General features: G+C 34.2%; 1 protein-coding gene across 1 annotated transcript in view; it reads left to right on the top strand.

The window, feature by feature from the left end:
- Positions 1–23,215, top strand: part of LOC143054701 (uncharacterized) — a 53,335-nt gene that overhangs the window by 14,081 nt on the left and 16,039 nt on the right. The window contains exons 4-10 of the mRNA XM_076227721.1: positions 1,044–1,095; positions 6,640–6,882; positions 10,382–10,870; positions 11,965–12,071; positions 14,083–14,536; positions 18,213–18,988; positions 20,058–20,088. Coding sequence (XP_076083836.1) covers positions 1,044–1,095; positions 6,640–6,882; positions 10,382–10,870; positions 11,965–12,071; positions 14,083–14,536; positions 18,213–18,988; positions 20,058–20,088 — 2,152 coding nt within the window. The remainder of the gene's footprint in view (positions 1–1,043; positions 1,096–6,639; positions 6,883–10,381; positions 10,871–11,964; positions 12,072–14,082; positions 14,537–18,212; positions 18,989–20,057; positions 20,089–23,215) is intronic.

Raw genomic sequence — 23,215 nt, 5'->3', positions numbered from 1 at the left:
TTGGGGCCCCATTTTTAAATTGGTCTACATTGAGGGCAAAAGGGTCCGAAATTAAACTTTGTTTGATTTCATCAAAAACTGAGTTATTGCGGCTGTATGATGTGCTGAATCTTATTATGCATTGAGATTTTGTATTTTGGGCCCTGTTTTTAAAGTAGTACATATTAAGGTTTGAAGGGTCCAAAATTAAACAAAATTTAATTTCAACTAAAATAAAATTTTTGGTGTTTTTTTTATATGCTGAATCTAACCATGTTGTTAGATTTTGAATATCAGACCATTCTAGGAAAATTAAATGTCCCATTTTAAATTTTTAAGATCTTTAACCACATTTGTTTGTGTCAGAAACCTATGTTATGTCAAAAATTTGATCACAATCCAAATTCAAACAGTATCAACCTTGAATATTGTGTCCAAACTTGTCCAAACTTGCCCAAACTGTTCTCGGTTCGACCTCCGCGGTTGTATCAGGCTGCGCTCAGCGAATCATTTTATTTTATCTTGCTTTAAGATATTGATTTGATATTTGGTATATAGTTGAACCATGACAAGTTACAGATCAAGTTCAGAGTTTGTTCTGGTCTGTTGATTTGGTGCAGAGTTCTGGTCCTTGGACTCAGAAAATTCGTTTGTATATATTGGTGTATACTATTGATTTTATTTGTACATGATTTGTGTCTGTACTTGTGTGTTTAATTATGATGAAGGACCAAAAAACATGGAGATTGAATACACAATCATCAAGTGTCATATCGAAAAAAAGGCACACTGTTCAAAGTATCTATTTTACACACATCTCATAACTTATTTCATGCATTCCAAATTTATGACAACACACTCGACCTCTGATGAGTTGAACCTCGGATAAGTCGAATACTTTGGTCCGTCACCTTCAACTTCGACATAATGAGGTTCGACTGTTTATAATATGTAACACATTTTTATTGTATATTATTTTTCGGGGTAAATATTTTAGAAATTTAATAGTTCTACGAGTGACATTAGAGAAGATATATTAACATTGCATATTCCTCATTTTTTAGACTGTCATGTCAGAGAAATCTTCAGGTGTGACTGCTGGACAAGGGATAGAAGGTAATTTATTGTCGAGCCTGCGACTTTTGTCACAGAAAGCTCGACATAGATATAGTGATCTTGCGGCGGCAGCATTAGCTAACTTCTTAAAAGCTTTATATTTTAGAAGCTAGAAGACCTGGATGCTTCATATTTTGTATATAGATGCCTTATGTGACAAAGTTTCCGTCTGTCCATTGTCCTTGACCTCATTTTCATGGTTCAGTGACTACTTGAAAAAAAGTCAACATTTTTTGTAATGTTAATTTCTTTCTTATTATGAGTAATAGGATAATAAAATTGAGAATGGAAATGGGGAATGTGCCAAAGAGACAACAACCCGACCATAGAGCAGACAACATCTGAAGGTCACCAACAGGTCTTCAATGCAACGAGAAATTCTCGCACCCGGAGGCATCCTTCAGCTGGCCCCTAAATAATATATACTGGTTCAGTGATAATGAACACCATACTAAACTCCAAATTGTACACAAGAAACTAAAAGTAAAAAAATACAAGACTAACAAAGGCCTGTCAGAGGCTCCTGACTTGGGACAGGCGCAAAAATGCGGCGGGGTTAAACATATTTCTGAGATCTCAACCCTCCCCCTATACCTCTAGCCAATGCAGAAAAGTAAATGCATAACAATACGCGCATTAAAATTCAGTTCAAGAGAAGTCCGAGTCTGATGTCAGAAGATGTAACCAAAGAAAATAAACAAAATGACAATAATACATAAATAACATCAGACTACTAGCAGTTAACTGACATGCCAGCTCCGGACTTCAATTAAACTGATTGAAAAATTATGTGCTGCATCATATGAATATCAGGCACAATCCTCCCCGTGAGGGGTTTAGTATCATACCATCATAACATATATGAGAAGAACATAACCCGTGTCATGCCAACAACTGGTTTATTAAAAAAATGTGTTTAGTTCCGATGCAAAGACCCTATAAGTGAATCAATATTAACGCCAAAATATGCAATCTTTAATGACCTGACAACAGTATCGTAACTATATCCCTTCTTAATAAGTCTATTTAAAGATTTTGTTAGCTTCTGAGGTGAATACTGACATTTTTGTGCTTTATTAAGAATATTTCCATAAAATATTGGATGTGAAATACCTGAACACATAAGAAGTCTGCATGTTCAGCTATATTTACGAATGATGTCCTTATACCGATGATAAAATTTAGTAAATGTTTTGACTAGTTTGTGATATCGAAAACCCTGGTATAATAATTTTTCAGTAATACATAAATTTCTCTCGTTAAAATATAAAACATTGTTACATATACGAGCGAATCGTACAAGTTGAGATATATAAACACCTTAAGATGGTGACAAGGGAACGTCACCATCTAAAAATGGATAATTAACGATAGGAAATGAGAAATCATCTCTTTTATCATAAATTTTAGTATTAAGCTTTCCGTTAATGATATATATGTAGGACTTGGAGGTGTGATGGGGATGCTGAAGTGCAATGGTCACGCTGAAGTGCGATGGTCTACGCAGAAGTACGATGATCCTTTTGCTGAAGTGCGATGGTTTTGTGTGTGACGTTTGAATAATATTACGTTTTCAAAATACACCATGGATTCCCAGGCAGGAGAATAGGGTTTTGTAGATGAAGGTTTCATGTTAACAAAGAAAAGAAAGGAAATAAGAAACAAACAAGCAATTTAGGTCCCGAACAGTTTTAAGCATTACATGTTGAGGTTATAAAAAAATATGTTAAACCATTTTAGGCAGCAAAGCGGCTGAAAGATGAACGTCGTCACCAAATGGGCTAACCAGTATTCTGAATTATGCCGCAGACTTTTTGTACGATAAATACAGTATACTAATTTAAATATTAATCTTCTTTGAAAAAAGGGGGGTATACTGTTTTACCTCTGTCTGTCCTCCCGTCAGTCCGTCCGTCCCATGAATATTTTTCGTCGCATTTTTCTCAGGAACTACAATATAAGAATTTATGAAATTTGGTTTCAGGGTTTATATAAGTCTGCTACACCGTTTGATGCCTTTTCAGATTTATTACTCGACAACTTCCTGTTTACCGAACACTTGTATTATTTTACACATGATAACCAAGTTGAAAAATTTTGTCACATTTTTCTCAGGAACTACAATACAAGGATTTCTGAAATTTTGTTTCAAGGTTAATATAAGTATGCTATACCGTGTGATGCGTTTTCAGATTCATCACTCAACAACTTCCTGTTTACCGAACACTTGTACTATTTTACACATGATATCCAAGTTGAAAATTTCCGTCACATTTTTCTCAGGAACTACAATACAAGGATTTCTGAAATTTGGTTTCAGGATTTATACAAGTCAGCTATACCGTGTGATGCGTTTTCAGATTCATCACTCAACAACTTCCTGTTTACCGAACACGTGCATATTTTTACACTATTAAAATTATCCACTTGCGGGCGGGGGTATCATCAGTGAGCAGTAGCTCACAGTTTCACTTGTTTATCTTACGGTAAGCGTCACATGATTTTATGTGGGCAATTTAAAAATTTTAAAAAAATATGATATTATTAGCAATGTTTCAATGATTTTGCTATATCAAGTTCATATAATGTTGTTTTATACCCGAGATATGTTTGTTTTGTTTTGAAAGAACACTGTCGCTCTTGTTTTTTTATGGTTTCAGTCTAAAACATGTCAGACAGAAATTAACCTCACTAAATCCTACGTGTACCAATTTATCATCCTCATTTTTGTTTTTCGTGAAATAATTGACAAGCTTCGCTATTAGTAAAGCATAAATTTACTTTTCTGTATTTTTACTTCGTTGATACTGTCCGACATTCCAGGTAAAGCATGTAAATATAAATTGTTTATCATAATATTTAAGTAAATGAGATGGACACTTCTTGTACTATTAAAAAGACCAACACGCTAAATCTTTTTTTTTTATTCTGCTTTGAAAACCTTATTCCATACTCTTGCGTGCTAAAAGAATAATTGGAGACTTGGAAAATTAGATTAAAAAAAAGAAAAAAAAATTAAAGTCTTTGGTTTGATCTAAACAGAAGTTAAAACATCTTCCAAATAAGAGGCTAGCAGCCAAATATTAATGACGTTATTTTATTACAACAGCCAATGTGCATTTTGCTTTTACTCAAAGTCTTAAGTTGGCCATTGCACTACAGCGTAACCACCATTGCACTTCAGCGTAAATATCAACAAGTTAACGTTACAATGTTACCATCGCACTTCAGCGCGTTAACCATCGTACTTCAGCGTAGACCATCGCACTTTAGCGTGACCACCGCGGTTTGGAGTACCATCGCGGTTCCGAGTCATACCTATATATCAAGATCGAGGAAAGGGCAGTGGTCATTGTTAGTATTAGCTTTATTTAAAGTAAGTTCAACAGGATAAATGTCTTTAATATACATACTGAAGTCGTCATTATATTTAGGAGGTGCGTACCTTGCAAGGTCCTCATGCCCGTCAGACAATTTCATTTGACCCTGACCTCATTTTATGGATCAGTAAACAAGGTTAAGTTTTCGTGGTCAAGTCCATATATCAGATACTATAAGCAGTAGGTCTACTATATTTGGTATAAGGAATGATTGTAAGGTGTATGTATACATGTCCAACTGGTAGATGTCATCTGACCTCATTTTCATGGTTCAGTGGTCAAAGTTAAGTTTTTGAGTTTTGTTCTTTTTTTTTAATACTAATTAAAATAATTCCAGTATATATTAACATTGATTATTAGAATTGACTATAAAAGTTAATATTGATAAGGTCTATGCTTTTCCAAAAGTTTATATACAATAGACGGAGTTTCCGGTTATGTAATAAATGATTTACCTTCAATGGTGTTTATTTGTGTGCCAGTATCAGGTTTAATCTGAGTGTTCTTTGTGACAAAAACTAAATGTCCCTCCACTTCTTGTATTCAATTGTGATTACTGTCATATAAGTTTGAGACTTGACACACTTGACACCTGGTTCCCTCCACTTCTTGTATTCAATTGTGATTACTGTCATACAAGTGTGAGGCTTGACACACTTGACACCTGGTTCCCTCCACTTGTGTAAAATTGTGATTACTGTCATATAAGTTTGAGACTTGACACACTTGACACCTGGTTCCCTCCACTTGTGTAAAATTGTGATTACTGTCATATAAGCTTGAGGCTTGACACACTTGACACCTGGTTCCCTCCACTTCTTGTATTCAATTGTGACTACTGTCATACAAGTTTGAGGCTTGACACACTTGACACCTGGATTCCTCCACTTCTTGTATTCAATTGTGATTACTGTCATACAAGTTTGAGTCTTGACACACTTGACACCTGGTTCCCTCCTCTTGTATTCAATTGTGATTACTGTCATACAAGTTTGAGGCTTGACACAATTGACACCTGGATTCCTCCACTTCTTGAATTCAATTGTGATTACTGTCATACAAGTTTGAGGCTTGACACACTTGACACCTGGTTCCCTCCACTTCTTGTATTCAATCGTGATTACTGAAATATAAGTTTGAGGCGTGTCACACTTGACACCTGGTTTCATCCACTTCTTGTATTCAATTGTGACTTCTGCCATACAAGTTTGAGGCTTGACACACTTTACACCTGGTTCCCTCCACTTGTTGTATTTAATTGTGACTACTGTCATACAAGTTTGAGGCTTGACACACTTGACACCTGGTTCCCTCCACTTCTTGTATTCAATTGTGACTAGTGACATACAAGTTTGAGGCTTGACACAATTGACACCTGATTCCCTCCACTTCTTGTATTCAATTGTGATTACTGTCATTAGTTTGAGACGTGACACAGTTGACACCTGGTTCCCTCCACTTCTTGTATTCAATTGTGCATATACAAAGTCAGGTTAATACAAGTCAATCGTCAATAGTTTGAAGAGTTTTCACCGAATAATTCCAGTATATATTAACATTGATTATTAGAATTGACTATAAAAGTTAATATTGATAAGGTCTATGCTTTTCCAAAAGGGAAATACCTTACTGTATTTCTTCTTATTGTTAACATTCTGTAACCGTAAGACATCACAATCAGGTTCATACTTAATAATGTTATTACAAATACCTATCTGGATCTCACCCTGTGAGTCTCAAAATTTTTTCAGTCCAGAGTTATCTGCCCAAAACCCAAACCAAAAAATCTTGTTAGTAAATAAATGCCTTAACTGTCATAGGAAGACCAAAACCGATGAGTGAAATTTGTTCAAGAACTCACCCTGTGACTTTGATTTATTTAAACCGAAATGATTCAAAGACTCCTTGGTTGGGTTTTGCCCCTTTGAGAATTAAACAAAGTGGGTTGGCCACTCTAAATGAGAAACAGTAAGTCGTAGACACTTGGGATCATGTGACCTTATAGATAACTGGACGTTACACAAACAACAATCAAGCCATGTTTGACATACACTTTTAATGATTTGTTAATGAAAAATATTGAAAACAAACTTTTAAATTGGTTAACAAATCTTTATTAAACTTAGACTTAATGATATTTTTATAGAAAAAGTTATAATTACAGATCCAATCCACACACAGACAAAGTCCACTATGTTAAACAGGTTACTTGGCAGTGGAACGTATGTTTCCTATGACATGCGCTGTATGGTAACAGGCCAGTTCGCGGTCGGAAAATCGAGTCTTGTCAAGCTCTTAGCTGGTGATGTCGTCCCAGAAGGAAGACATCCTACCGATGGGATTTGCCTACTAGAAGGTCGCTGTGGCCTTGATGTAGAGACTAGAAGCTGGATTTATATTGATCCAGGTAAGAATATCTACAACATTAAAACTTTTCTATTATATTTGAATTCCTCTTTGGTATCTTCCACCTCTCTATTAGCTTCAGAATCTTTATAACTTGAAAAGACAAAGACATAGAAAAAACTGCAGCTTATTGAACGAATTTAACGGTAATACGAATTCAATAACACTATTGTTGGGATTGGTGAATGTAGTTTCTCTTATGATTTAAACAAAATTCTAGTCTGATATTCAGAGATATTGTCCTTGTATCATGTTAATGGTCATATTTTTGGCAATTTTTATATGCCTTAACCAGCTTAAGATATTGTTGTGCATTTTTTTTTCTACAGGGCCGTTATAAGGACTTCTGATAAAAAAACAAAAAAACTTCTGCATATAATATTTGATTCTTACAGCAAGTTCAAAAGGATATACTATAATGTACTCATTGCATAGCTCTTTATTAGTACCCTACCGACGGAGTCGAAAGGAACTTCAGGTTGCACTCTGAGAGCAGGGACTAAACTTAACTGTTTTTGTCTAGGGGCCAGCTGGGCCCCTAAGATATTTTTTTCAGGGGCCCAGTTGAAATTTTAGGAGCCCAACCAATCTTTATACAAAAAGACTAAATGAAAATAAAACTGAAAATAACTTTTTATATACTTACTAACAGTGTTCAGGGGTTCCAGTTTGAATCTCAGGGCAGAAGGTTGCTAGTGCTCCTAAGTAAGGACTTTTATAAATAAAACAGGTGAGATGGGAGAGGAATATATTATTTTGATGCAACAATACATTGCATATATTGCAGAAGCTTAAAACTGTTACTTTTTTTCTCCATATTTGTTAAAAATAAAAGCATTTTATAAGTGCCCCCATGAAAGGAGGATCATAAATACAAGAAGTAAAACAGGAAGTACAGTCTTGTTTATGTTCAAATGGCCCGAGACCACAATTAATTCCTCTATCATTTCTTTATAACGTTTTGTCACATTAAAAAAAATTTGCCTATTCTTTTTGTCTAATTTTTTGTGTGTGTAATGTACAGTACAAGTCCAAAAATATATGCAATTTTCAGAAAAATTGCATCTGTACATCATACAAATTTGGCCAATACACATCCATACCCCTATAGGCAAGTCAAGAGATGTTCCAAAAAGTGTAAATATAACCTTTTTGCACCTGGCCTAATCACTCTTTCCTTATTAAAATCAGTTAAAATAAAACATCCAAAAGTTTATTTCAGCTCCCTTCTTTCATTTCCACCCCAGAAAAGCTAAGAAATGAATGAGAAAGGGAAAGAAAAAAAATAAAGAAAAAATACACTATAATTAAAGGGAACTATATTCGTGAACAACGAAAAGCGGGGTCATTAATTGTGGTCTTGGGCCAAATACAAATTTCTCTGATTCATCTTTAAATGTATGTTCATGGTATGAAACAAAACAGTTTTTTTAATAAAGCTTATAATATCTAAATTAATGCCACCAGAAATGTATTATAAGATTTGACAATATTTATTTTAGGTTATTTCCTGCCAAAATTGTCTCCCTTCAATTTTTTTCAACTTCCTGTTGACCTGACAATATGGCTGTTTTTTTTTTTAAATAAATACTATCTCAATCCAAGCCATCCTCTAATAGTGTTGATCAAAATATATTTTGCAATAAGTCTAAATTGAAGGTTGGAAATCAAACTTAATATTGGGATATTTATTTACGAGACTTTGCATTCGTTTTTACATTAAGTATTTTTTGTAAATAGCGATTCAGGGACAAGTTACCGTCTAACACAGGCTTGTAATGACTCCGAGGACAATTAGAAAACATCCCTTTCGTGATGCTTATTGAACAGTTTAGAAGAAAACACTATTCAATAATGAAATAATCGTAGAAAATTTAGCAGAGTTAAGAAAACATGCTGATTGAAGGAGGTATATGACATATCGTCACTTCGGATTGAAAACATAGCTGTTTGACTGGGTTTAGGTTATTAGAAAGAACCTACTGGTTTTCGGAAATATTCTATATTACTATATCGCTTTGAAAAGACAAAACAGGTTTACTTTTGGGAACAGTCTTCGTTAATATCGCGGGGGAAAGGGTACAAATGGGAGTTACTTCAAATTTTTTACAGTCGCCAGCTGGGCGATCAGGATGACTAAATATATTTGCCCAGCCGAAAATCTGGTCGCCATGGGCGACTGGGCGAGCGTTAAGTTTATTCCCTGCTCTGTTCGTCTGCTTGTCCATCGATCAGTCCAGCAAATCAGTTTTCCACACTTTTTATGCCCCAGCCTTTGTGAAGGGGGCATTAAGTTTTAACCTTGTCCGTCTGTACGTGCGTACATCCCAAAATTGATTTCTGTTCTCTTACTTAGCTGGCCTTAACCAAATGTTATGAAACTTTATATACACAATGCTTATTACCACAAAACACAGATCAAGTTTTAATTTTGGTGACGTCACTTTTACCGTTCTAGAGTTGTGCCCCTTTTACATTTGGAAAAATTCCTGAAATATATGTGTCTGTTCTCAGTTAAACTTTAGTTATGAAACTTATGCACAATGCTTATAACCATAAAACTCAGATCAAGTACAAATTTGGGTAGCGTCACTTTTACAGTTCTTGAGTTATATCCCTTTCTAACGTTATATGCAAGCAGGGGCATCATCTGTGTCCCATGGGTACATTCCTCCATTTATCTACTCCATGCTTGAATATATTGATTGGCTATTTGGTGTATAGTTTTATCATGACAAGTTACAGATCAAGTTTGAATTTTGTTCCGGTCTGAAGATTTTTTGCAGAGTTATGGTCCTTTGACTTACAAAATTCACTCAAATAATCAGTTTTCAGCACTAATTTTCGTCATGCTTGAAGGTATTGATTTGTTAATTGGTATATAGTTTTATAATGACAAGTTACAGATCAAGTTTAATTTGTTTTCCAGTCTAATGCTTGAGCGCAGATTAATAAATGGTCCTTGGACTTATTGACTTGATATTTGTTAAATAGTTTACATTATGACAAGTTATAGATCAAGTTAGAATTTTGTTACAATACAATGAATTTTAAACTGGTAGGGGACTATGTATTGCCATGCAATACTCACAGAATGCTTGTTAGCTATAAACTTGGAGTTTATTGTCTGTTTATCTACTGCCGTTCTGTCTGTAATTTTTTTTTAAATATTTCTTCTTCTTAAACTGAACTTAAATCATACCTGAGGCTTCTAACTTCAAATTCATTCCTGAATTTCCTGCTCAAAGTTAAAACACAGGAATAAAACAGACAAAACGGTAGTTTTTGTCTTTGCTAAAAAGACAGTACGACATATACATATAGGGACCTTATTTATTCTGTTGAGGCATATGTTAGGGTTTTGCTAAAAATCATTTAATGCTTTTGGCCTTGAGCATGTCTTTTGATGGTATCAGTATAACAACAGCACATTATTAATTTAAACCAAAATAATTTTTTTTTGAATATTTTCTATTCAAGTGATATATACTATTTTACAGAAACGTATGACGCTTTAGATGTGGTTTACAATAAGGTGTTGATGACTTCAGTAGAAGAGGACGAAAGAAAAGAAGAAAAAACACCAAAGAAACCACATTTACCAGATTCACCTGTTAGAAGTGATGGTAAAGTGATGACCGCTGGTCCCTCCCAACAGCCTCTAGCAGCCAAACCTTTGTCACCTCAAATATCTGACAGTGTGTCCAAGAGAATACCAGAGTTAAAAACACACATGAAATCGAAAATGACAAAAGAAGAAATAAAAAAGAGAATGGAAAAAGTCCTTAAAAGTGGAAACTACAAGATGAAAGTAGGAAGACTGATTTTTTGGGACTTTGGTGGACAGTATGTTTACTATACGACACACCAAACCTTCATGACGTACAGAGCTTTGTTTCTTGTGGTATTCGACGGAAGCAAAGGATTACATGAACTAGTCCCAGATGTTCTGTGTTTTCCAGGGCAGCACATGACACCAACCCCAGCAGGTATTGTATGTTAGTTACAATACAAAGACTCATATTGAACATCATTTATTGTTTATTATGTTAAAAAAAAACATCTACTTTATCATTAGTAAAAACAAGGCGTCCAGGTTACTGTGCCAATACTTACTTTAATATTGTGAAGACAATGAAAGCTTTCCCAATAATCAGTTCGAATTAATTATATTTACCTGTGATTTAAATTTTTGCAAAGTGTACTGTCCCATTGAATAGTAACCGTAGCTTTGTTATCTGTGTTGATCATGTTTATGTTGTTCAAGGGAAACTTTGAATTTCGAATTTTCATGAAAAAATCATTCATTGATTATAAATAGGGCTGTACAAAAAAAATACTGGTGATAAAAAAATCATTAAGGTGGTACCTAACAGTACAGGGAGATAACTCTGTAAAATCTGCTAAATGTTTTAATTACGTGTTGTTGTTAAGGGAATATTAATGTTAAGCTTCTCAATGATCAAAATTAGTGTCAAACTGCTTTATAACCAGTGTAATTTTTCTGATAAAACGATTGGTTCAAATATTTTGAAATTTTTATATTTTTGTCAGAGGGTCAAAGTAAATACTTTGTTAAAATTTTATGAAAATTAAACGAGTCAAATTAATTTTAGTGAAAGTGTTGGGTACCACCTTAAAACTAAATAAATGACATATATTACAAAATTATATTAATGATAGACTAGAAATGTATCGTAGCTAATTTTGAAAATCAGTGCCAATTAATTATTTTTAAGCATTCATGCCCCTTTGAAATATTAAATATATCTAAAATAGCTTTACATTTGCATTCAAGTCTGTGTTTTCTAAAAAATTTTAACCTAAAAAGTAACAAGAACCGAAAAAAGATTATTTTTTAAAGAAACTGCCACTGGACCTTGCCAAGGTGAAATATGTGCCATGCAGCGGACAGTCGGTGTTTTTTTTTCAAATTGATTTCCGTCATCAAAAATAAATTATCTGTCAATTTGCTCCCCAATAAAATGTATTTCTTTGGTTTTTATCACTATCAATTATGTCATATCAGTTTCTATTTGTATTAAACTTTTATTTCATTTTTATTGTTTTTTTTATATTTCAGTATTCCTTCAACATTGGGTTAACTCAATCCTAACGTATTGTAAGGTGGTATATGAAGGCATTCCAAAGATCTTGTTTGTTGCCACCCATAAAGACAAAATACCAGTGGTGAGTAAATTATTTAAAACAGGAGGCTGATCAAGTCTTGTCCCGTGCCCAGTTATTTATTTATAGTTATTATTCTTTTATTCTTTCGTATGACATAGTAAATTTTAACTCATGACAAAAGTCTTGTGCAATGGGTCATATTTTATTCATTCTACTGATTCGTATGAATAAAAGCAGATATTTGTGTTGGTATTAAGTATTAAAGTACGACAGCAGCCTAACATCATCAAAAACAAAAGAACATTAGTAGTCAATAGTTATCAACAATAGACAAATGATTTACAATTATCAAGCACTAAATCATTTGACTGAAACAAAATTGTTTCAATTAAAGATCTGCTATTACGCTAATGTAACGTTAGAATACCATCTGCTCTATGGTCGGGTTGTAGTCTCCGCATTGACGCATTACACATTTCCATTCTCAATGTTATTTAACTGTATTGAGAGTAGATAACATCAACCTTAAATATTATGTACAACAAATGTTCCAGGTTAGTGTACGATTAAGGCAACACACAACAAATAGTATGTTCATTGTCTGTAGGCCACACACAACAAATAGTATGTTCATTGTCTGTAGGCCACACACAACAAATAGTATGTTAACTGTCTGTAGGCCACACACAACAAATAGTATGTTAACTGTCTGCAGGCCACACACAACAAATAGTATGTTAATTGTATGTAGACCACACACAACAAATAGTATGTTCATTGTCTGTAGGCCACACACAACATATAGTATGTTAATTGTTTGCAGGCCACACACAACAAATAGTATGTTCATTGTCTGCATGCCACACACAACAAATAGTATGTTAATTGTCTGTAGGCCACACACAACAAATAGTATGTTCATTGTCTGCAGGCCACACACAACAAACAGTATGTTCATTGTCTGTAGACCACACACAACAAATAGTATGTTCATTGTCTGTAGGCCACACACAACAAATAGTATGTTAATTGTTTGCAGGCCACACACAACAAATAGTATGTTAATTGTCTGCATGCCACACACAACAAATAGTATGTTAATTGTCTGTAGGCCACACACAACAAATAGTATGTTCATTGTCTGCAGGCCACACACAACAAACAGTATGTTAATTGTCTGCAGGTCATACACAACAAATAGTATGTTAATTGTCTGCAGGCAGGTATGGAAACTTTAAGTACGTTAATTGTTAACTGAACTCCAGGTCCCTGTTCCTGTACAACCTACTCATGTATTTATGATAATAAAAGAGGGACGAAAGATACCAAAGGGACAGTCAAACTCATAAATCTAAAACAAACTGACAACGCCATGGCTAAAAATGAAAAAGACAAACAGAAAAAACAATAGTACACATGACACAACATAGAAAACTAAAGAATAAACAACACGAACCCCACCAAAAACTTCGGGTGATCTCAGGTGCTCCGGAAGGGTAAGCAGATCCTGCTCCACATGTGGCACCCGTCGTGTTGCTTATGTGATTACAAATCCGGTAAATAGTCTAATTCGGTAGGTCACATTCATGAAAGGGAAGGAGATTGTTGTTACAATGAAGGAACATATCCGATATCATTTGTGAGACAGTTATTTCAACCAACTCGTGATGGCGTCCGTAAAATTTACGAAGGGATGATTTCAACTTCACCATTTGGAACTCTTGGTTTAAATGCTTCCTTGTGAGCAGCAACCCTCTATCAAGAAAATCATGATAGGAAATGCAAGCACGGGAATATCGTATAAATTGGGAGATATATACCCCGTAATAATGTATGCCTACAGCCCATATCAGTTAAGTTTACATGCAAGAATGATGTCATGGTCAAAAATAGAACATAAGGGAAAGTTTTCTCATGTATCTTGTAAACCTGTGTATTATATAAAAAAGTAAATAAGTATTCTGAAAACATGTATTGTTGTCAAGTCCTAGGTATTTTTAATTTCATCATTTAGAAAAAATAAAATTTTAAAAGAAGTTTAACTTCATATCTATAATTATCATTTTTTAAGGATGATGTGGAGTCCAGACGTGAGGAATTGTACAATGGAGTAGAGAAATTGTTCAAGGACCACGAGGGACGAAACCATCTTGTCCTAACACAACGGATATTTGTCAATGCAAGGGATAACACAGATACAGAAATTGAAGTCCTCAAGACAGCCATCACAGAACTTACGTTTGAACATCCTTGTTGGGGGGAGAAGATGCCCAACGCTTGTGTTCCCCTTGAACTCGAGATTGCAGAGCTAGTGGCAGAGGGAAAACAAATATTGTCATTGAAGGATGTAGAAGAATTGAATGCTATAAGCAATGTGTCTGTACTGTCCCCTGACCAACTTAAAGATTTCCTAAATTTCCACCACTCCTTGGGGAAAATTGTTTACTTTGATACTCCACACCTTAAAGATTTCGTAATCATCAACCCTTTACTCATGGTGGAGGTTATGAGGTCCTTTGTGACAGGTAGTTATGTCAATACTTATTATGGAAACTATGATATTGTGGGACAGGTACCGTAAAGCGGGTTATTTTCGCGGGGTGTACATTTTTACTTATTTTCGAGGATAGAACTAAATCGCCAAAATAAATTTCGCCAAGTTATAAGTGTACATGCAAAGGTATTGATAAAAGATTTCAATCCACAAAATTATTAACCGCAAAAAATTATTCATATACTGTGTATTCATTTATTTTCGTGGATTGATGAAAACTTGCATGTTCGTGTGTATTTGATTTACTGGTTTTGCCAATCTCTGCTTACAAAGTCTATAGAAAGTTGTTAATTGTTTAGCTTTTCTGTCCGTGGTTCACCAGGCTGTACCCATGAAAACCATGAAAATTGGTATCCAACGAATAATATTGATTCCACAGTACCTTCTTCCGTGAAAATTGCAAAATTTTACACCCGCAAAATGACACGCTATATGGTATTTATGTCAAAACTTATTATGGAAGTTACATGTATGAGATCTTTTTTTGACAGGTATTTATGTCAATACTTTAAATAGAATAGAGGTCATGCAGTCCTTCGTGACAGGTATTATTATGGATTTATGAGATCTTTTGTGACACTTATTTTTTTATACTTAGTATAATGGAAGTTACATATAAGAGATCTTCTGTGACTGGTATTTTTGTCAATACTTTAAATAATATGGAGGTTATAAAGTCCTTTGTGACAGGTACTTATGTCAAAACTTAGTATGGAGATAAGAAGACAGTTATCTATGTCAAAACTTATTATGGAGGTTATGAAATCCTTTGTGATAGATTTTTATGTCAAGACTTGTCATGGGGGCTGTGAGATCTTTTTTGACAGGTGATTATATCGAAACTTATTATAGAGGTTCTAAGGTCCTTATTGATACTGTCAATGTCACAATGTTTCTCAATTGCAGAATTTATCAAATCTGTAGTTTTCTCAAGAGACTTTCTATGCCTTTTAGCTCACAGTTGCACATATACCATGAACTTAGGATATATTTTGAGAAGGGCAAGGTGTCCTTTTGATACAAGTTCTAGCAAACCTTCAAGATATGCTTAGGATAAGATGACAATTTGCTTTCAAGTGAACTTTGATTAATTTCATGTTAAATATTAGATGACTTACATTCAAGTAGGTTTGTCTGTGGTGAATAGTTGTAACATTGGCAATCATACCACAGGATCTCTTTTTAGCTCACCTGGCCTAAAAGGCCAAGTGAGCTTTTCTCATCACTTGGCGTCCGTCGTCGTCCGTCGTCCGTCGTCGTCGTTAACTTTTACAAAAATCTTCTCCTCTGAAACTACTGGGCCAAATTAAACCAAACTTGGCCACAATCATCATTGGGGTATCTTGTTTAAAAAATGTGTCCGGTGACCTGGCCAATCATCCAAGATGGCCGCCATGGCTAAAAATAGAACATAGGGGTAAAATGCAGTTTTTGGCTTATAACTCAAAAACCAAAGCATTTAGAGCAAATCTGACATGGGGTAGAATTGTTAAACAGGTGAAGATCTATCTGCCCTGATATTTTTAGATGAATCGGATAACCCGTTGTTGGGTTCCTGCCCCTGAATTAGTAATTTTAAGGAAATTTTGCTGTTTTTGGTTATTATCTTGAATATTATTATAGATAGAGATAAACAGTAAACAGCAATAATGTTCAGCAAAGTAAGATTTACAAATAAGTCAACATGACTGAAATGGTCAGTTGACCCCTTTAGGAGTTATTGCCCTTTATAGTCAATTTTTAACCATTTTTCGTAAATCTTAGTAATATTTTACAAAAATCTTCTCCTCTGAAACTACTGGGCCAAATTAATCCAAACTTGGCCAAAATCATCTTTTGGGTTAGTTGTTTGAAAAATGTGCCCAGTGACCCAGCCATCCAACCAAGATGGCCGCCATGGCTAAAAATAGAACATGGGGTAAAATGCAGTTTTTGGCTTATAACTCAAAACCCAAAGCATTTAGAGCAAATCTGACATGTGGGGTAAAATTGTTGATCAGTTCAAGATCTATCTGCCCTGAAATTTTCAGATGAATCAGACAACCCGTTGTTGGGTTGCTGGCCCTGAATTAGTAATTTTAAGGAAATTTTGCTCTTTTTGGTTATTATCTTGAATATTATTATAGATAGAGATAAACTATAAACAGCAATAATGTTCAGCAAAGTAAAATTTACAAATAAGTCAACATGACTGAAATGGTCAGTTGACCCCTTTAGGAGTTATTGCCCTTTATAGTCAATTTTTAACCATTTTTCGTAAATCTTAGTAATATTTTACAAAAATCTTCTCCTCTGAAACTACTTGGCCAAATTAATCCAAACTTGGCCAAAATCATCTTTTGGGTTAGTAGTTTGAAAAATGTGTCCGGTGACCCAGCCATCCAACCAAGATGGCCGCCATGGCTAAAAATAGAACATGGGGTAAAATGCAGTTTTTGGCTTATAACTCAAAACCCAAAGCATTTAGAGCAAATCTGACATGGGGTAAAATTGTTTATCAGTTCAAGATCTATCTGCCCTGAAATTTTCAGATGAATCGGACAACCCGTTGTTGGGTTGCTGGCCCTGAATTAGTAATTTTAAGGAAATTTTGCTCTTTTTGGTTATTATCTTGAATATTATTATAGATAGAGATAAACTATAAACAGCAATAATGTTCAGCAAAGTAAGATTTACAAATAAGTCAACATGACTGAAATGGTCAGTTGACCCCTTTAGGAGTTATTGCCCTTTATGGTCAATTTTTTAAAAAATTTCGTAAATCTTAGTAATCTTTTACAAAAATCTTCTCCTCTGAAACTACTTGGCCAAATCATCTTTTTGGTTAGTAGTTTGAAAAATGTGTCCGGTGGGTTGGATGGCCGCCATGGCTAAAATAGAACATGGGGTAAAATGCAGTTTTTGGCTTATAACTCAAAACCAAAAGCATTTAGAGCAAATCTGACATGGGGTAAAATTGTTTATCAGGTCAACATTAATCTGCTCTGAAATTTTTAGATGAATCGGACAACCCGTTGTTGGGTTGCTGACCCTGAACTGTTAGTTTTAAGGAAATTTTGCTGTTCTTGGTCATTATCTTGAATATTATTATTGATAGAGATAAACTGTAAACAAAATAATGTTCAGCAAAGTAAGATTTACAAATAAGTCAACATGACCAAAATGGTCAATTGACCCCCTTAGGAGTTATTGTTCAGTGGCGGATCCAGAACTTTTCCTAAGGGGGGCCCGCTGACTGACCTAAGAGGGGGCCCGCTCCAGTCATGCTTCAATGATTCCCTATATAATCAACCAAATTTTTCCCACGAAAGGGGGGGGCCCTGCCCCAACAGGCCCCCCCCCCCCCTGGATCCGCCTATGTTGTTCTTTATAGTCAATTTTTAACAATTTTCATAAAATTTGTAAATTTTGACTAACATTTTCCACTGAAACTAATGGACCAAGTTCATTAAAGATAGAGATAATTTTAAGCAGCAAGAATGTTCAGTAAAGTAAGATGTACAAACACATCACCATCACCAAAACACAATTTTGTCATGAATCCATCTGCTTCCTTAAATATTCACATAGACCAAGGTGAGCGACACAGGCTCTTTAGAGCCTCTAGTTTAAATAGTTTTTTGTATTATTTTTTTTATATTTTGCAGATAAAGTATTTTGGCCAGAGGAAACAAGAATTCAGGAAACTTTCAAACGAATGTCAACATGTGGGACCATAAGACGGGAAGACCTCTACTTAATTTGGGAGCAAAAAGATTTCAGTGCAATTTTACCATACAAAGAGTTTATATTTAACATCCTGATTTATCTAGATATCTTGGCAGAGCAAAGGAGATATGATACAACTACAGGAAGTCGATTACCAGTGGAAAACTTCTTTGTTCCCTGTATGGTCACAGAGAGAAATACCACCAGCTTCATGGACAAAGAATGTACAGCAGAGAGAGCTATATGCTTAGCGTTTTTATTTAAAGGCACTATTATACCACCAGCCCTACCAAATCGTCTAATCAGTGCATGTCTGAGCATGTGGACTTTAAAGCAGTACCAGGGAAGAAAGCTCCTGTTTTCAGGATTTATTGGTTTATCATTTGACAAGTCACATGATATTGTTGTATGCGTTGAAGGCAACAAGATTCTCCTTTACATCGTTCACAGAACCTCCTCCGGGTTAATCGTACCTGATATAGCTACAGGTGTTAAGGAATGCTTGGTTACAACAATGGGAAGAATCTCAGATTTCTATCAGTCCACAATCCATGCAAAACGCAGCAAACAATCACCTTTCCATATTGAATACTCATGTTCAAAATTGCATTGTTTCATCAGTGAAGAAGAAGCTTTGCAGACCAGCAAATGGGTTTGTGACGAACATAAACTAACACACAGAGCAGGAGACTGGCTGGTTTGGAACCAAGATCAGGTGTGTATTATTTATGAAAAATTAATATTTATATAGTGAGACAAAATCCAAAACACTATGGTCACTTGATAAAGAATGTGTAAGGATTAGACTCATGCAGTTATGCAAGTCTGGTAATATGTCATAAAATAATAATTTCCAAAACTGCATTTAAGATAACAACTAATAAGACTAGTACTGGGGAAGTTAGTTATGAAACAATGAGATAAAAAAGATAGCTTAAAATTTTGTACAAAAAGAGCGAAAAGGCTCCTCAGTGATGCTCGAATCAAAAAAGTAAAAAAAAAAAGGCTAGTGTAAAAGTACAAAGTTCATTAGAAGAACATTGAGAACAATTGTGGAAAAACAGCTATTTATATATCCATCCCTAATCCCTAACAATAAAATAGACATACTGGACGTGCAGTGTATTTATACATCCACACAACAAAAACACTAAGTACAGATCTGAGAGTGCTTGCAATTATTGACAGCTAGTTCAAAGCCAATTACAACTAATAAAAAAAATCATGAATCTAAGACTGAAATATCAATCAGTACACATCCAATCTCCAATGCATTTAGTGTAAAGATGTCATGAACTGTTGAAGAAAAACATTCCTCTGCGCAATGCCAAAATCTAGGTATCGACAGATTGTAGTACTGTGAAAGTACAACTACATGCATACTATTTATTTGATTTAGTAAGGTTTTTATTTACTGATACCAAAATCAATATTTATACCAATATAAACAATATTCAAAGATTTAATTACAGTGTTGAATAGGTAACCTTTTAAAGATAAAACCTGGATCGTATTTTAATTTCCGGGCTCAGTTAACAACTTCACCATAGAATTTAGAATGTGCTGTTTTGTTTGAAATAAGTTCAGATCTGAGATGTTTATGATAAGTGTCTTTTTACCCCTACGAGCTATTAACTCTTTGATCTGTTTTGGGATTTGTCTCATTGTTTCATATCCCACTTCTCCAAATCCTTGCAGTCACTTATTTTACATGAACAGCCTGTTTTAATATAGAGACCTGCCGTGCACTTGTTAAAAATTATATTCTATTTTTTTTAATTCAGCAAAAAGAACAGTGTGAAGAAAAATGTCAAGGTAAGTTTTCATCATCACTTTTAATTTAATATGCTTCTAACAGCCACTATGTTCCGGCTGAATTTTTCAACTTGTTATATCATTCCGATGGAACTTTCCAACTAGTTGTTTTATTCCGAGTGCAGTCGAAAAGTTCCAGAAAAAAGTAGCTAGTTGTAAAGTCCCGGAACAATGTAACTAGTTGAATAATTCTGGCGGAACAAAGCAACTAGTTACATTGTTCCAAATATATCATATTTTGTCCTTTTTGTAGGAAGAATAAGTATCAGTATATATAAGAGCAAATCATTAATTTTCACAAATACCCAACGCACTGAAAGGGGTTTCTTTGGGGACAAATATGAAAAAAGGGGCATGGAACTTTATTTTTGGGCAAATAATAAATGTATTAAATTTTGATGTACTGAGGGGGAAGAACAAACTCCTCAAGCAAAATTTAAGTTTTATGTCATAGCTCACATAAAACGGAATAAGTTGCCAAAACAAAAAGCGAACACAACTTATCAATTGGCAGAGAATATCAAATCATTGTTACAATCTAAGGTTTTAACAAATTTACACATTTAGTGACTTTCCAAATTCAAAGTTAAAAAATGGTCCATTAAGTGTTTTTTTCTAATTTCAATTTCACTGTCAGAGAAAAACTCCAATAAAAAAGACAATGGCAAAACAAATAAAGACGAAGAAATGAAAAACAACAAAAACCGAATATTACATATAGAACCAGACTAAGCAACAGGAACACAACCAAAAAGGGGGAGGGGGGAATCAGGAGATGTATTTTTCAACTTCTATACTAAGCAATGACCCTACTTTTTTTCACAGTCTACATAAAGGTAAAAAAAAGATTAAAACTTGCAAACCTAAATCTTAAGGGAATTTAAAAACAAACACACATTGCCAGAAGCTTCTTTATAGTAAACCATAAGATAGCACCCTCTGCAAATTACAATTCAACAAAAATCACCTATCTTTAAATCATTCAGTGAGATGACATCGCAGAACTTAATTTCCTATAATGATATTGCTAGGTTTTTCATATTGTTTAGAATGCCCAAAGTCAGAAACTTTAATCCAGCAATTGTCGCTTGTTGCTGTCTGCCAAACATTAATTCAGTTTTTCTTTCAAATCTGGTGCTACTGAAAAAACTATTTTCATTGTTAAAGACCTCGCAGTAACATGTAGTTGTTAACATCCTTTCCTATGATCTTTGATCAATTGATTGTTATTTACTAAACGTCCAGTGGCAGCTATTGGATGGAGACAGAAGTTCTGCCTTGCACAGGAACCTGCAAAGAGTTTGTAACATGCTAAGAGTGTTGCAGTTTCCTGCCATGAGACATCAGCTTGTTTGTCTCATTTTTACTGGATGTGACTGTTAATGTATGCATCGAGAACAGTCATGCCCTACTTTGACATGGTTTTAATGCTGGTCAGTAGATCACCAAGAGATGGACATTGGATGGCTTATGTCTTTGTGATAGATAGTTTTTGCATTGGCAATCATACCACATATCCTTTCATTCATTTAAAAAGGTATTTTCATGCCTGCCTTTGTTTCTAGTTTCATAAGTTTATTTGGTTTCTAAATTCTTTAGTCCTTTTGTTCTTATCGTATGATAATCGAATTTTTATTTAAAGTAGTTAAGTTCACATATTTATTCAAAGCGAACTTCTAAAATTTATGCCAGACATAGTTATAAAATATTAGTTAGTATGATGTCCAAATTCCTTTTTTTTAATGTTTATTTTATGTTTTCTTGGAAAATAACTTATATGTAGGATTTCAACATGAATCTTATGATATATTGCCGCAGGCTTTATCTGGTGATGCCTTACTGTTCAACACTTTTTGCCTTTCCATAGACTTTAACTTCCTGTTTGACAAAACGTATATCTTCAGAATGTGTAGATGGGTCATGAGTTACGATTCAGACATAAATTGTTGACCTTTGTATCTATATTTACGTAATTGTACTCTATCGAGAAAGTGTATTTCTTACAGTTAATTTGTGTAATTAGGGATAATATATAATTCCTTAAACTTTCATGGGTTATGTATATTCACAAGTATGATAAGGTATTATATATCATCTCTGAAACTTTCATGGGTTATGTACTGTAAATTCAGAAATTATTGCGTGCATTTATTAATGTGATTTTGTCATTTTAGACTTAAATGCGACTTTAATTTTTACGATTTTGAGAAAAATGCTGTTTAATTCATATAAAATATTTCAAATTGCGAGTTTAAATTATTGCGTTTACAACTCTGTCGCATTTTTCGCAATAATAAAAACCTCGCATTAATTTCTGAATTTACAGTATAATCACAAGTATGACGAGGGATTATATATCATCTCTGAAACTTTCATGGGTTATGTATAAACACAAGTATGACGAGGGATTATATATCATCTCTGAAACTTTCATGGGTTGTGTATAATCAAAGTATGACGAGGGATTATATATCATCTCTGAAACTTTCATGGGTTATGTATAATCACAAGTATGTCGAGGGATTATTTATCATCTCTGAAACTTTCATGGGTTATGTATAATCACAAGTATGACGAGGGATTATATATCATCTCTGAAACTTTCATGGGTTGTGTATAATCACAAGTATTAGGAGGGATTATATATCATCTCTGAAACTTTCATGGGTTATGTATAATCACAAGTATGACGAGGGATTATATGTTATCTCTGAAACTTTCATGGGTTATGTATAATCACAAGTATGACGAGGGATTATATATCATCTCTGAAACTTTCATGGGTTATGTATAATCACAAGTGAGACGAGGGATTGTATATTATCTCTGAAACTTTCATGGGTTGTGTATAATCACAAGTATGACGAGGGATTATATATCATCTCTGAAACTTTCATGGGTTTGTGTATAATCACAAGTATGACAAGGGATTATATATCATCTCTGAAACTCATGGGTTATGTATAATCACAAGTATGTCGAGGGATTATATATCATCTCTGAAACTTTCATGGGTTGTGTATAATCACAAGTATGATACAGTATTATATATCATCTCTGAAACTGTCATGGGTTGTGTATAATCACAATTATGTCGAGGGATTATATATATATCATCTCTGAAACT

Source organism: Mytilus galloprovincialis, chromosome 12, assembly GCF_965363235.1.
Source record: "Mytilus galloprovincialis chromosome 12, xbMytGall1.hap1.1, whole genome shotgun sequence".
NCBI classification, from domain to species: domain Eukaryota; kingdom Metazoa; phylum Mollusca; class Bivalvia; order Mytilida; family Mytilidae; genus Mytilus; species Mytilus galloprovincialis.
This window is presented reverse-complemented; position numbering and strand designations above follow the sequence as displayed.